The sequence below is a fragment of the Pelodiscus sinensis genome, chromosome 2 (genome assembly GCF_052426305.1).
Source record: "Pelodiscus sinensis isolate ZL-2025 chromosome 2, ASM5242630v1, whole genome shotgun sequence".
Classification (NCBI taxonomy): Eukaryota; Metazoa; Chordata; order Testudines; family Trionychidae; genus Pelodiscus; species Pelodiscus sinensis.
Genome location: NC_143053.1, coordinates 20,938,298 through 20,951,086, shown reverse-complemented (window position 1 = coordinate 20,951,086; position 12,789 = coordinate 20,938,298). Strand labels below are relative to the sequence as shown.

The window sequence follows — 12,789 nt, the reverse complement described above, 5'->3', positions numbered from 1 at the left end:
CTGCTTTCCATGAATTATTTGCAATATTTGCTTAAAAATAAATTGCTTTGGCAAACATTCCTGCCAGAAAATCTGTTTCCTATATTTTTTTTATGGAAGATGAACACTAACTAGATGTAATCACAGTTAAAAATTTAAATATTTCAACCTAATATTACACAAATAGTTTTTATTTTGCATTCCCTCACCACCATCCCATACATAGATGATTATCCTACTTCTGTAAGAAAGGAAGAACTGCTGAGAAACCTGTTCTCCCAAGTTAGGAAATAATTTACTTACCAAAGTCTGCCAAAAAAGAAATGCTCTGAATCTTAGCCCCTAATATTTTGACCCTGCTCCCAAAGCTAGGACTACAACAGTGGTTCTCAAAGTTTTTGTCCATGCCCACCCCACCCAACACAAACCTTTCCGCGGACCACCAGCCACCCATCTATGATGACAAAATGGGTACAGAAGGATGTGGGTGGAAGGTAGGGTACAGGAGCAGGCTGGGGGGGAGGTTCTGGGAGGGAGGAAAAGGCTGCGTAAGGGACCCTCCAAAGGTAGGGAGGTGGGGTGGGTTCTAGAGTAGCCTAGGAGATAGGGAATTTGCCTAGGGAGCACAGGGTGTTGGGCTTGAGTCCTGCCCCCCTCAGTGGCTGTAGTGGTGGGAGAGCATGGGGGCAGAGTAGGGGGCACTTACCTGGCTCCGTGCCTCCTGCTGCTCCTAGGCACTGCCCCTGCTGCTCCCACTAGCTGTGATTCCAGCCAGTGGGAGCAACAGTGAAAGCCTCTAAGAGAGCAGCTTCCTGCACTGCCATTCCCCCAGCTGGAAGGAAAGGGAGCAGTAGCACATGGAGCCACTTCCATCCCCTACAAACCAGATCTAGCCTTCAAGGCTCCCCTCTCTTCCCTCCCCCAGCAGCGGGAAGCTAGCACTGGCGCTCCAACCTATAGGGGGTGGAACTGGAGCACTAGCGCAGTCTCCCTGTTGCAGGGGGGGGCAAGTACCGAGCCCATGACCCACCTGCAAGACAGTTGCAGACCACTAGTGGTCTGCGGACCACACTTTAAGAACCACTGGTCTGAAGGAGAGAATACTGTGTTGTAACCAGGCTGACTTGACTCCTAAATTCTCAGAAATTTTATCCAACACCTGTATTTATATCTGTAATGTTTGTAAAGAGAGCATTAAATAAGGCTTGAACTAATATTGCAAGAGGTCAGTGACAAGAAAAAGAACCTGTCTGGTCATTAAAATTTAGAGCTGGAAAAAGAAATCCTACCATATCAAACAGAGCTTGCCACCAATACACTGTTCTATATTGGCTTTGAATTTATTTTCCTATGTAATAATAGTTTTGGTAAACTAGACATTAGGAACAGTAAGACACCAAAAATATCTTATTTTCTCATTTAAGGTTTTATGAAAACAGAAGCAAAGGTAGCTGCAGATGCTTTTTCCATGCCTCAGTGCACTCCCGATGTAGGTTCTCTCACTAGTCTCCAAGAAAAATATGTAGGTAGCTCTCATTGATAGAGCCATGCGTGGATACCAAATTTGTATCCGCATCTGCATTTGTAAAAATGAAACACAGATATCCACATCCATATCCGCGGATGTGGATGTGGATACCCACGGACATAAAGTGAATGTCCTCAAATTTGCATGGCTCTACTCATTGATGACAGGAGAAATTAGAATAAACCTGCAGTTTTGGAAATAAGACAAAAGTATTGAAAATGAGTAATGAAAGAACACAGACAACAACTGACTAAATTCATTAAGTATTTTTTTCTTTTACCGTGTTTCAGCTGTCCTGGGGACGGTGGGGCAGCTTCCAACTTCTCTAGATAGGTCAAAATAAAATTAGAAAGTTAGTCTAATCACACTTCAATTTTATTGGAATACGAAACAAGTATGGTATTTCTATATACCATTAAAGGCAGTAAATAGAAACAAATATAGGCCTAGGTCAATTATACAAGAATACATCTAATTGGGCTTATTAACCAAGCAATGGCCAGGATAACTCTCTCCTACAGGTTGCTCCAACAAGACTGTAGGAATTGCATTTCATAAAAACCACATGGGAACATTAATCACCCAACCATGCTCCAACATGCACATCTCTACTTGGGCTAATACCTGTAGAATCTTTATTACAGATGATACTTAAGAAGGAAAGAACTAGCTTCATTCTCAGGCCCAAGGCTGAGTTTAAGGCTGTCAGAAAAAGAAACGTTTTTAACACTAAGCAAGTTTGAACTAGAATAATTAAGGCACTATCACCATGAAACTCCAGAATACCATTTTTGTACAGTCACTTTGTAGCATACAAAACCACTGCTTTAAAGTAAAGACATCTGTGAGACTGTAATCATATTAATGATACTATCTGATCAGCTACATAGTCCCCAACAGTTGAAAGACCAATTACATTTAAATTAAAAAATTTAAATACATTTCACATCTATAAGAGCTGGTTTTTGACCTTTTGAATTTTCAAAGCATAGCACAATGGATACAAGCTACAATTTGATTATTGTTTTTAAACACAAGAAAGTGGCAAATTGTTTTACCTTTAGTATTGTTGTGTAAGATTTCAAACAAAGGGTGTTCAATTTTTTCTATTTAAATTAAAAAAAAAAGCCAGAAACCTCCAGAACGTTCATGCATAAGCTTCAATTTTAAAAGTTACCTTCACAGTATAAATGCAACACACAAATAGAGAGTATGTGTGTCTCAAAACTGACAACAGCCCCTGGCATCAGATTTCAAGAGAGCTTTTCACCAGCCTCTCTGCCTAAAGCACACAAATGAAGGAGACACCAGTGTGTGTCTTTCAGCAGCAGCAGCAGGAAAGAAATGGAAAGAGAACTTCTGTGTTTTCTAATAACTGAGGCCCAGCAATCAACTAGGGAAATGAGGATTTTTAAACAACTTCTCTTGAACTAAGAAGTTATGTACATGTTTAAATCTAATAAATTGTTTCAAAACAATTTTTGCCTAGATCAGCAAGTGACATAATCAGCTGATTGTGGCTGATTTATACTCCTTCAAACAATATTCAGTAAGTTTAGATCCAAGTCTTTTCTTTTCAACTGGAAGAAAAATGGTTAGATGAGAGAGAGCTGGGAATTATTCAGGACATTAGCCACAATTTATAGGGTTGCCAGGTGTCCAGTTTCGCCCAGACTATCCGTTATTCGGGTTCCTCGTCCGGTGTAAAAAAAAAAAAAAAAAAAAAAAAAAAAAATACTGGACATGTGAAATGTCCCGTATTTCCTGTTTCCCTCAGACGGAAGTCCCGTGGGGACAACTTTCCCCTGCCCTGTCTGGAGGGGGCAGGGGAGTGAGGTTATTTAAAGGCGCCATGCTTTTTTTTGGTTGCTGTTTTAACAACGTTGGTCTACCCCCCCCCCCTTTTTGTGTGCGGGGGGAGAGGGTGTTCGGTATTTTTTGTTAAACCATCTGGCAACCCCAGTCACAAAAGAAGCACTAGTGCTAGTCTCTGAGTGAACAAACTATTTAGAAATAAGGGTACAATGAAATTGGCAGACTTATAGAACTATGCAGAGTCTACTTGTAATCCAAGTCATAATTTGTTATAATTTTATTTTAAAAAAATTAGAAGCAATCTCTAGTACTATAATCCTGCAATCGACAACTGGCAATAATTTGTAGGCAGATGGATGCTCCATAAAGAGATACGACACAGACAGGCAATAAATCTCATGAAAAAGTGTTAAAAAAATCTAAAGTGTATTTTGTAAGAAAGAATAATTACAGATACTGTCCTAGTCATAATTTAATTTTCTCCTCCAAAGCAGAACAGAAAATATATCATTAGCAGTTTGTTTAATAGTGGTTGGTGGGAAAGGGAGAGGAAATAACATGAACGGTTAGGGAAAATACGAATACTCTAGATCTGGTATCCCTACCATACACAGATTGAAGGATATTTTCTTACCTGAAAGTTAGTTTCTGTGCCTCAGATCCATCAATCCAGAACACAAGTTTCTCTCCGACCTGCCTGTCAAGGCAAAGCCAGCAAATCACTTGCCAAGATAGTCATCATCAGGACAGTGAGGGTTTTAAACACACAAAACAAAGGAACCAAAAGTATTTTCTGTGTCTATCAGAAAAGTAACCTAATCTAAAATCCTTTATAGGAATGTCCATGAAAAGGAAAGGGACTATGCTATGGAAAAATTCTGGACTGCTGGATAAGATGCACAGAAACTAGATAACATTTATTTGAGAATCCTGAAGGAGGTGGACTTTATATAATACAGGCAGTCCCCGGGTTACATACAAGATAGGGACTATAGGTTTGTTCTTAAGTTGAATTTGTATGTAAGTCGGAACTGGCTCCAGATTCAGCCGCTGCTGAAACTGATCAGCGGCTGACTACAGGAAGCCCTAGGCAGAGTTGCTCTGTCCCCGGCTTCCTGGAATCAGCCGCTGATCAGTTTCAACAGCGGCTGAATCTGGACTCCTGGGATAGAACAGCTGGGGCGCTGACGGGTAGGTCCCCGCAGGACCAACCCGGCAGCACCCCAGCTGCTCTACCCCAGGCGTCCCGCAACAAAAGCCTGGTCTGCTGTTGGGGGGGGGAGCACACTAGCTGCGCCCCCTCCCCCCCAGCAGACCAGGGAGACCCGAGCAAAGCTGCGGAGGCGCAGAGGTCCCGCCGCCTCTGCGGCTTTGCTCCTGTCTCCCTGCTGTGCTGGGGGAGTGCCCCCCAGCACAGCAGGGAGACCCGAGCAAAGCTGCACAGGTGGCGGGACCCCGCTGCCCGTGCGGCTTTGCTCCTTTGCCCCGGAGCAAAGCCGCACAGGTGGCGGGGTCCCCCACCTCTGCGGCTTTGCTCCGGGGCAAAGGAGCAAAGCCGCACGGGCAGCGGTGTCCCGCCGCCTGTGCGGCTTTGCTCGGGTCTCCCTGCTGTGCTGGAGAGTCCCCCCCAGCACACCAGGGAGACCCGGAGCAGCTTTTCTCACCCCGGAGGACGCGGTGGCGGGACCGCTGCGCTCTGGGCGGTCCTGCCGCCCGCGAGCTCCGGGGCGAGAAAAGCCCCGTTCGTAAGTGCGGATCCAACATAAGTCGGATCCGCGTAAGTCGGGGACTGCCCGTAAATGCTAAGGATGGGCAAGAGAGCTAACTAATTGTCAACTTTACTCACTGAGATAGCCTCATGAGACAATAAAAGCACGAAGATCTGTAAAACCTAAAAATGAGACTGAAGTACAGCAAACATTTTAGACGATAATGTTTAGTGAACAAGTTCATTGATTGCCAAGTCATTTCCTTAGATATTTCAGGCAGGAAAAGCCAAAACACCAGCTGATCGTGACTAGAAACAAAACACTTCAGCCATTTGTTGCACATAATACAAATGATTTCTGAATGTGGTAACAATCAGAACATGGAAAGATTTGCTAAATATACACTGCACCACGTTTACTAGTTCAGTTTACCAAAGAAAGGGGGCTTAGCAAAGTAGCCACATGATATAGACAACATAAGAAAAAAAGTGATTCAACACCATTTCTGAAAAAAAGATATTTACATCCATAAAACATTCTGCATATTTGTGGTGCTGTGCACAAAGACATACATAAATCAATTAGCAGTTCTGTGGCACCTTATAGACTAATAGATATATTGGAGCATAAGCTTCCGTGGGCAAAGACCCACTTCGTCTGATGCATGTAGTGGAAATTCCAGAGGCAGGTATAAATATACCTTTCTTATGCCTGTATATTTATACCTGCCTCTGGAATTTCCACTACATGCATCTGACGAAGTGGGTCTTAGTCTGAATCTGCAAGAACAACAGGAAGTCCTGTAGCACCTTATAGACTAACAGGTATATTGGAGCATAAGCTTTCGTGGGCAAAGACCCACTTCGTCTGATGAATGTAGTGGAAATTCCAGAGGCAGGTATAAATATACCTTTCTTATGCCTGTATATTTATACCTGCCTCTGGAATTTCCACTACATGCATCTGACAAAGTGGGTTTTTGTCCACGAAAGCTTATGCTCCAATATACCTGTTAGTCTATAAGGTGCTACAGGACTTCTTGTTGTTCTTGCAGATTCAGACTAACACAGCTACCCCTCTGAGACATATAAAACAATTAACAGAAACTATGGAAGTGTGCAGAGAATTTTATAAGCAGCACTGTTGTAGCCATGTCAGTCCCAGGATTTTTGAGAGACAAGGTAGGTGAGGTAATATCTTTTATTGGATCAACTTCTGTTAGTGAAAGATACAAGTTTTTGAGAGATACACAAAGCTCTTCCTCTGGGAAATTTAGTGACACCTAGATTATGTCCCTCCCTTAAAATCTGAGAAATTTCTATAATTACCCAATGATTCAGTTTACTTGATACTACTCTTACATCTGACTATTGAATATTGTATAATTCAAGGAGGATTATTTAAAGAAAATAAATATTTAAACAACTGTCTTCAGTGCTACTGGACTATGTTTTGCATGATCGCCACAAAAAGTGCTACAATGAGAACAAAAAACATTCAAAGTGGTAACATAAGACGACACTCCATATTAACTATACGTGTATTACATATAAATGGAGACTGAACCCCAGAACCTCTGGATCCAAAGCCCTGAGCAAAGATAAAGAACCAGGATCCTTAATTGAAAGGCTGTGGCAGACAAATTCGTGTATGTGGACTAGCTGTATTAGAACATAAGAACAGCCGTACTGGGTCAGACCAAAGGTCCATCTAGCCCAGTAGCCCGTCTGCTGACAGTGGCCAGCACCAGGTGCCCCAGAGAGGGTGGACTGAAGACAATGATCAAGTGATTTGTCTCCTGCCATCTTTCTCCATCCTCTGACAAAACAGAGGCCAGGGACACCATTTCTATCCCCTAGCTAATAGCCTTTTATGGACCTAACCTCCATGAAATTATCTAGCTTCTCTTTAAACTCTGTTATAGTCCTAGCCTTCACAGCCTCCTCTGGCAAGGAGTTCCACAGGTTGACTACACGCTGTGTGATGAAATTTCTTGTATTAGTTTTAAACCTGCTACCCATTAATTTCATTGGTGTCCTCTAGTTCTTCTATTATGGGAACTAATAAATAACTTTTCTTTATCTGCCCTCTCCACACTACTCATGATTTTATAAGACACAGATACACCATTTAGGGTGAGTACACAAGGAAAAGCAACACATTTCTATATTTATGCATGGTAGTCACAAAAGTGTGCTTGGTATTTAATACATAAGTGTGAAAATGAGGTTCCTTCCCTGAAGAACATACATGACATGTCCTCAAACATACTTCCGAATTAAAAAAAACTCATTAGTCTGATCATTTTTCTAAGATATATCACATTTGCATGTTGTGTGTATTACTACAGAATAGAGCTATCTTCTGTGCTTATAGTGTGCCTCCAAAGTAACTGAGCTCTTGATTCCCCAATTTGCAGATGAGGAACACGAACACAAACACGAACACACGCACGAGGTCTGAGGTACAGCTGGGAACTGAAGCCAGTTCTCCCAAATCCCAGACTGGTATCTAAAACAATGGAACATTCTTCTTTTTCTCTTCCAATTCTACTTCAGAACCTTAAACTTACAAATTTATTTTAGAACAGAATTAATAGTAAGGCTGGGCTGGAATGGGCCTTGAAATGTTAGCTAATCCTGCCCCCTGCACTGTGGCAAGGCCAAGTAAACCTCCTAGACCATCCTCTGACAGTCATTTGCCTAACCTGGTCTTAAATCCTCCAATCATGAGGATTCTACAACATCCTTTAAATGATTAACCCAGTCCTTAACTATCTCCATAGTTAGAAAGTTCTCCCTAATATCTAACCTCTTTCTGCAGTAAGTCCATTACTACTTCTCCTAAGTTCAGTGAGCACAGAGAACTAATTACCGTCTTCTTTATAACAACCTTCAACGTATTTGAAGACTTTCTTAAGGCTAAACATGCCAGGTTTTTCGGTCTTTCTTCACAGAACAGTTTTTCTAAATATATTTTTTTTAAATCCTTTTCATTTCTCTCCTCGGGACTCTCTCCAATTTGTCCCCATCTTTCTGAAAGTGTAGTAGGGCCCAGAACCAAACACAGTATTCTAGCCAAGTTGTACCAGTGACAAGAAGAGTGGGACAGTTGCCTCCTTCAGCTTACATATGGCACTCCTAATACACCCTAGAATAATACTAGACTTTGTAGCAATTGCATCATACTGAATTAATGATCCACTGTACCCACCAAATCCTTGTCTGCAGTAATATAGCCCAGATAATTACTTTATTTTTTCCTTCCTAAGTACAGTCCTTTGCACTTATCTTTACTTAACTTTATCATGTTGATTTCAAACCAGTTCTCCAATTTGTCAAGTGTTAGGAGGTGAACATTTCTGATAGCCCAGCACTCAGTAACACACCAAGACTACTGCCCACAGCTGGAATACCAATTATTATGCTCAGTGCTAAAAGCAGCTAAAAAAAGGCAGTTTCTGAAGCCTTACCACAACTCACATGATAGAAGGAAAGAAGGGAAGTGAGTACATCTGACCGGTGCTCTTCTGACTTGAGTTTTTTGCCAAGGCAGGCAGTTTTACAAGATGGAAGACTTCACACTGCAGTTAAGAAACGTCACACTGCACCACATTTAACTTAGCTCCAGCACAACAGTGTGGATTTTTTTGTTTGTTTTTAGTTTGTTTAGTGTTTGCTTTAATGTTCAAACTCTTATATTAACAAACTAGGTACAAAAAGAGAAAAATCTTAGCTCAGAAATATGTGAATCATAGTATGATCCATGACAGTGTGGACAAATGAACTCCTCTCAAGTTCCTCTGCAGATGAAAGTCCGATCTCCAGGTGGCTACTGAAATCCACTCGAAATCTCAAGACTGGATAAACATGAATTTGGGAGTGATTTGGATGCTTTCCAAACCTGACGCACACATGTGTAAATGCTTAAGACTAAATGAATAAAGTAGAATCTGTAAGATCTTTTGTTTGCCTGCTTGCATCAACTATCGGCAGAACGTGCTATGAACCTACTAATTTATTTCCTTCGCAAAGAGTAAAGTTACCAAGGGTTCTGAGTTCAGCAAACCCTCAGGTAAAAAAGGTCTTTTTGAATTCTAATCCTGTCCTCCAAAATACGAGCACATATCCTTAGCAAACCCTCTTAGCTCAGTGTCATCTGCAAATCTTATAAGCATATTTTCCACTCCATTATCCAAGTCATTAAAGAAAACACTGAATAGTGCCAGACTCTTGTGGAACACTGCTTGATGTGTTACCCCGGTTTGATAGCAAACCGCTGATAACTGCTCTCTGAACAGTCGCTGCAGAAAGGCCACATTCCTAGATATATATGAGGAACTCTCTCCTGCCCCCCAGCACAGACACACTAGAATGAGAATTGCAATCACATCATGGAAACCTGCAACACTGGATCACCACTGGTCAGAGCCTCAGAGGGAAATACTTTTGGAAGTGGAAAATCCACAGTGGAGACCATTACCATGCAAGTAGTAGCCAGCTATGCAGCACTGTGAACCTCAGCAATGTGCAAGACAGTGGATGGATTTGCAGCAACAAGATTCCCAAACTGCTGTGGGGCAATAGAGAAGCACATATTTTGGTACTATCCCAATTTGCCAGGGAGCCATCAACAAAAAGGGCTATTTTTCCTATGTTTACACAAGTGCCCGTGGATCACCAGGGACACTTCCCAGACACCAGTGTTGACTGGTCAGGGAAGGTGCATGACATGTGTTAAGAACACAGGACGAGTCAGAAAACAGCATCCTTACCAGCGGATTATCACTGGCATGCTACCATCGCCAACAAAATTTGAACAATGGTTTCAAGATTTAAAAGGACAAAAATATGCAATTATGATCCGATCTGGTCTGATGGTAGCTAGGGATATAATAATATAGTTGATTAGCCAATAAGCAAAAGCTTGTAGGTTAATGCTATAGACTACACGCATTTACCTCCCCCCAACCAGTACATTTTTTAGCAGGCTGGTCAGCAGCCCAGCTCAGTTCCGGCTCATGCCGGGTGCGAGACCTACCCCTGCTGTGGCTCTGCATTTAAAGTGTATTAGGGAGGCAGGTGAGCAGGCAGCCCAGCTCAGTTCTGATTTGCGCCAGGTCCAGGAGCTCAAACCCCACCCCACTGCAGACAGGGGCTGCTTCCACCCCACGCTGCTGCCTCTTTATCAGAGGTAGCAGCACAGGGCAACAAGCAGCTGGTTTGCAAGAGAAGCTGGTTTTTAAAATGGCTCCCCTCGTGGACTAGCTCCCGCCTGACACCCCATGCTGCTGCTGGCCCCGCCCCCAGGCACTATAGAATAGTCAACTAGCCGATAAGAATTCATGAGATTACTCAACTATTCAATTAACTGATATTTAACATCTCTAATGGTAGCAATGATTTCATTGTAGTATATGATATTTTAATGAATGAGGAAACAAAACTAAACAAATCAAAATGGATGTAACAACCTAAAGTAAAACTTACGATCTCTAGTAGTACAGGCACCAACATCACATATAATGTCATCTCTCTTCTTCTACCTGCTCATAAATAGAGCTCTTATTCTAAGAGCCAAACTTGCTAACCATCTGTTCAGCATTGTGGCCTTGACCTTAGAGGTTAAAACATTTCGCAGTATCAGGAGAGAAAACTTAAACCTTTTTATGGTTCAATAATGAACAAACTAAACTGGTCCCAAATTTAAGTTTGATTAAAAAAGTAAAGATTTATAAAATCATATATCAATAGAAGTATCAACAATTTTCAGAAATTCTTTGGTGTTTTTAAAGAACACATTCACTGTACAGTTTGAAAACCAAAACACTGTTGTATTAAACACCTGAGAGACTGACTGACTCCACAGATTTTCATAGCCAAAGCTAAAAAATAAAAAAAAAAAAAAAAAAAATTACAAAAAGTACAGGGTAAACAATGAAAGCATTTAAAAAATTCATTTTTTAAAACTTCTGTCAATCTAGAATCTTAGAAATAAAATCCATTTAGAACACATGATTAAAATTAAGTCTCCAAATTTGAACTTGTCAATTTTGATAATGCCCATTTAAAATATAGCTTTAGTAATGCAGTCAACTCTATCTTATTGTATTCCTGTACATCATCCAGATTACATTCTTAATTCCCATAACTCGTATTATCACAGTTATTAGTCTTCTTTAAGAAGTCACTGACAGTCTGGTTTGATATTTAGATCATCAGCACAGCTGCAGATAATCTATTTTATTGGTTTTCCCCACTGCGTGATTTATAGTTTGACAATAGAATTACATTTTACTTCCCTAGCCCTGCAACTGAACCAGAAAAATAAAATATGGAAAGACTTCCTCCACAAATATGCTAAAGAATATGACCGAGCAGGACAAAATTTAAAACAGTCTCAATCAACACAAAAATATTCATGAATGTGCGTCAAGTTTGCCAGAAAAGTTTTGATCAAACAAAAAAAAATCAAAATGATAACTGCCCTCTAGGCTTCCGTGAACACAGACAAATGCATAAGTGGAAATCAATCTGGCTCACCTAAGTGTTGGCACTATTAGAATAGATATTAAAACTGTAAGAATGTGTTTACTATTTAGACTTTATAAAATGCTTGTAGGACACTGCATGTATTCATCTTATTTCTTAAATAGGTATCCCATGTTACACAGTAACATTTAAGTGTTCGCTCCCTTACTACAAAAATGTTGTGAAGACTATAAACGCCCACAATCAGGGAAGAATAACCAAGTGTGAAATGCCAGTTTACAACAAGAGGTGCCATCTTCTCCCCAATGAAAGGAGACTTATAGATGTCAAGACACGCCATTGTGGGAAATCAATGAACAAAAGATTTTGCTGACGGCTTTTTCCAATATCCATGAAGTAGAGATAGGACAGTCTTGTCCCATCTGTTTGAGGTCTGGGCGAAAGAGATAAAACTCTGTCCATTTTTTTTTTTTAGCACTGTGGTGTTTGGAATTCGGAAACAGCAGTATTTCTATGCATAAGTAAAGGATCCCCAAGCTGCTTGGTGTGGGCTAACCCTAGAAGAAATATAGGTCTTGCATTTTATAGCAGCTATTAACACCTTTTGGAACCTAAGACTCTCTCATCTGTGTGTGTATGTTTACCTGCTTTACTTTTGTAAAGTACTCTCTCCCCTCCCCAATAATAAATAAATCTTTAGTTAGTATTTGACAATTAGCTACAAGCATTGTCTTTGGTTTGAGATCAGAAGTGCAAATGACCTAGGATAAATGAGCAATCCTTTCAGACTAGGGTAACCTGACTATTGTGATTTTTGGTTAAAGGGGCCATCTATCACAAAAGGCAGGCTTGGCTGCCTGCCAAGATAGACCAAAGTGCGGAAGAAGCTTGTCTATGTAAAGGCTGTTATTGTGCTTCAGAGTCATGGTTCTCAATCAGAGGTATATGTACCCAATGGGGTATATCAACCCATCTAGGTATTTGCCTAGTTTTACAACAGGCTGCATAAAAAGCACAAGCAATGCCAGTATAAACTAACATTTCAGGTAGACAGTGACTTGTTTATACTGCTTTATGTACTATCTGCTGAAATATAAGCACATTATATTCCAACTGATTTTAAGATGAGAAAGTCAGCATGCTCTCAGAAATTGCTGTGACACTTTTGTATTTTAGGATTCATTTTGTAAGTGAGGTAAGGCTTCACTTTGTGAGGTGGAACTTGGGGATATGCAAGACAAATCAGACTCCTGAAAGGGTTACAGAA

At 40.9% G+C, this 12,789-nt stretch overlaps 1 protein-coding gene across 2 annotated transcripts in view; it reads right to left on the bottom strand.

The window, feature by feature from the left end:
• TMEM65 (transmembrane protein 65) overlaps positions 1-12,789 on the bottom strand; it is a 52,747-nt gene that overhangs the window by 22,614 nt on the left and 17,344 nt on the right. For both annotated transcript variants that reach the window (XM_075920159.2, XM_075920160.2), the window contains one exon: positions 1,788-1,832. In XM_075920159.2, the coding sequence (XP_075776274.2) occupies positions 1,788-1,832 (45 nt within the window). The remainder of the gene's footprint in view (positions 1-1,787; positions 1,833-12,789) is intronic.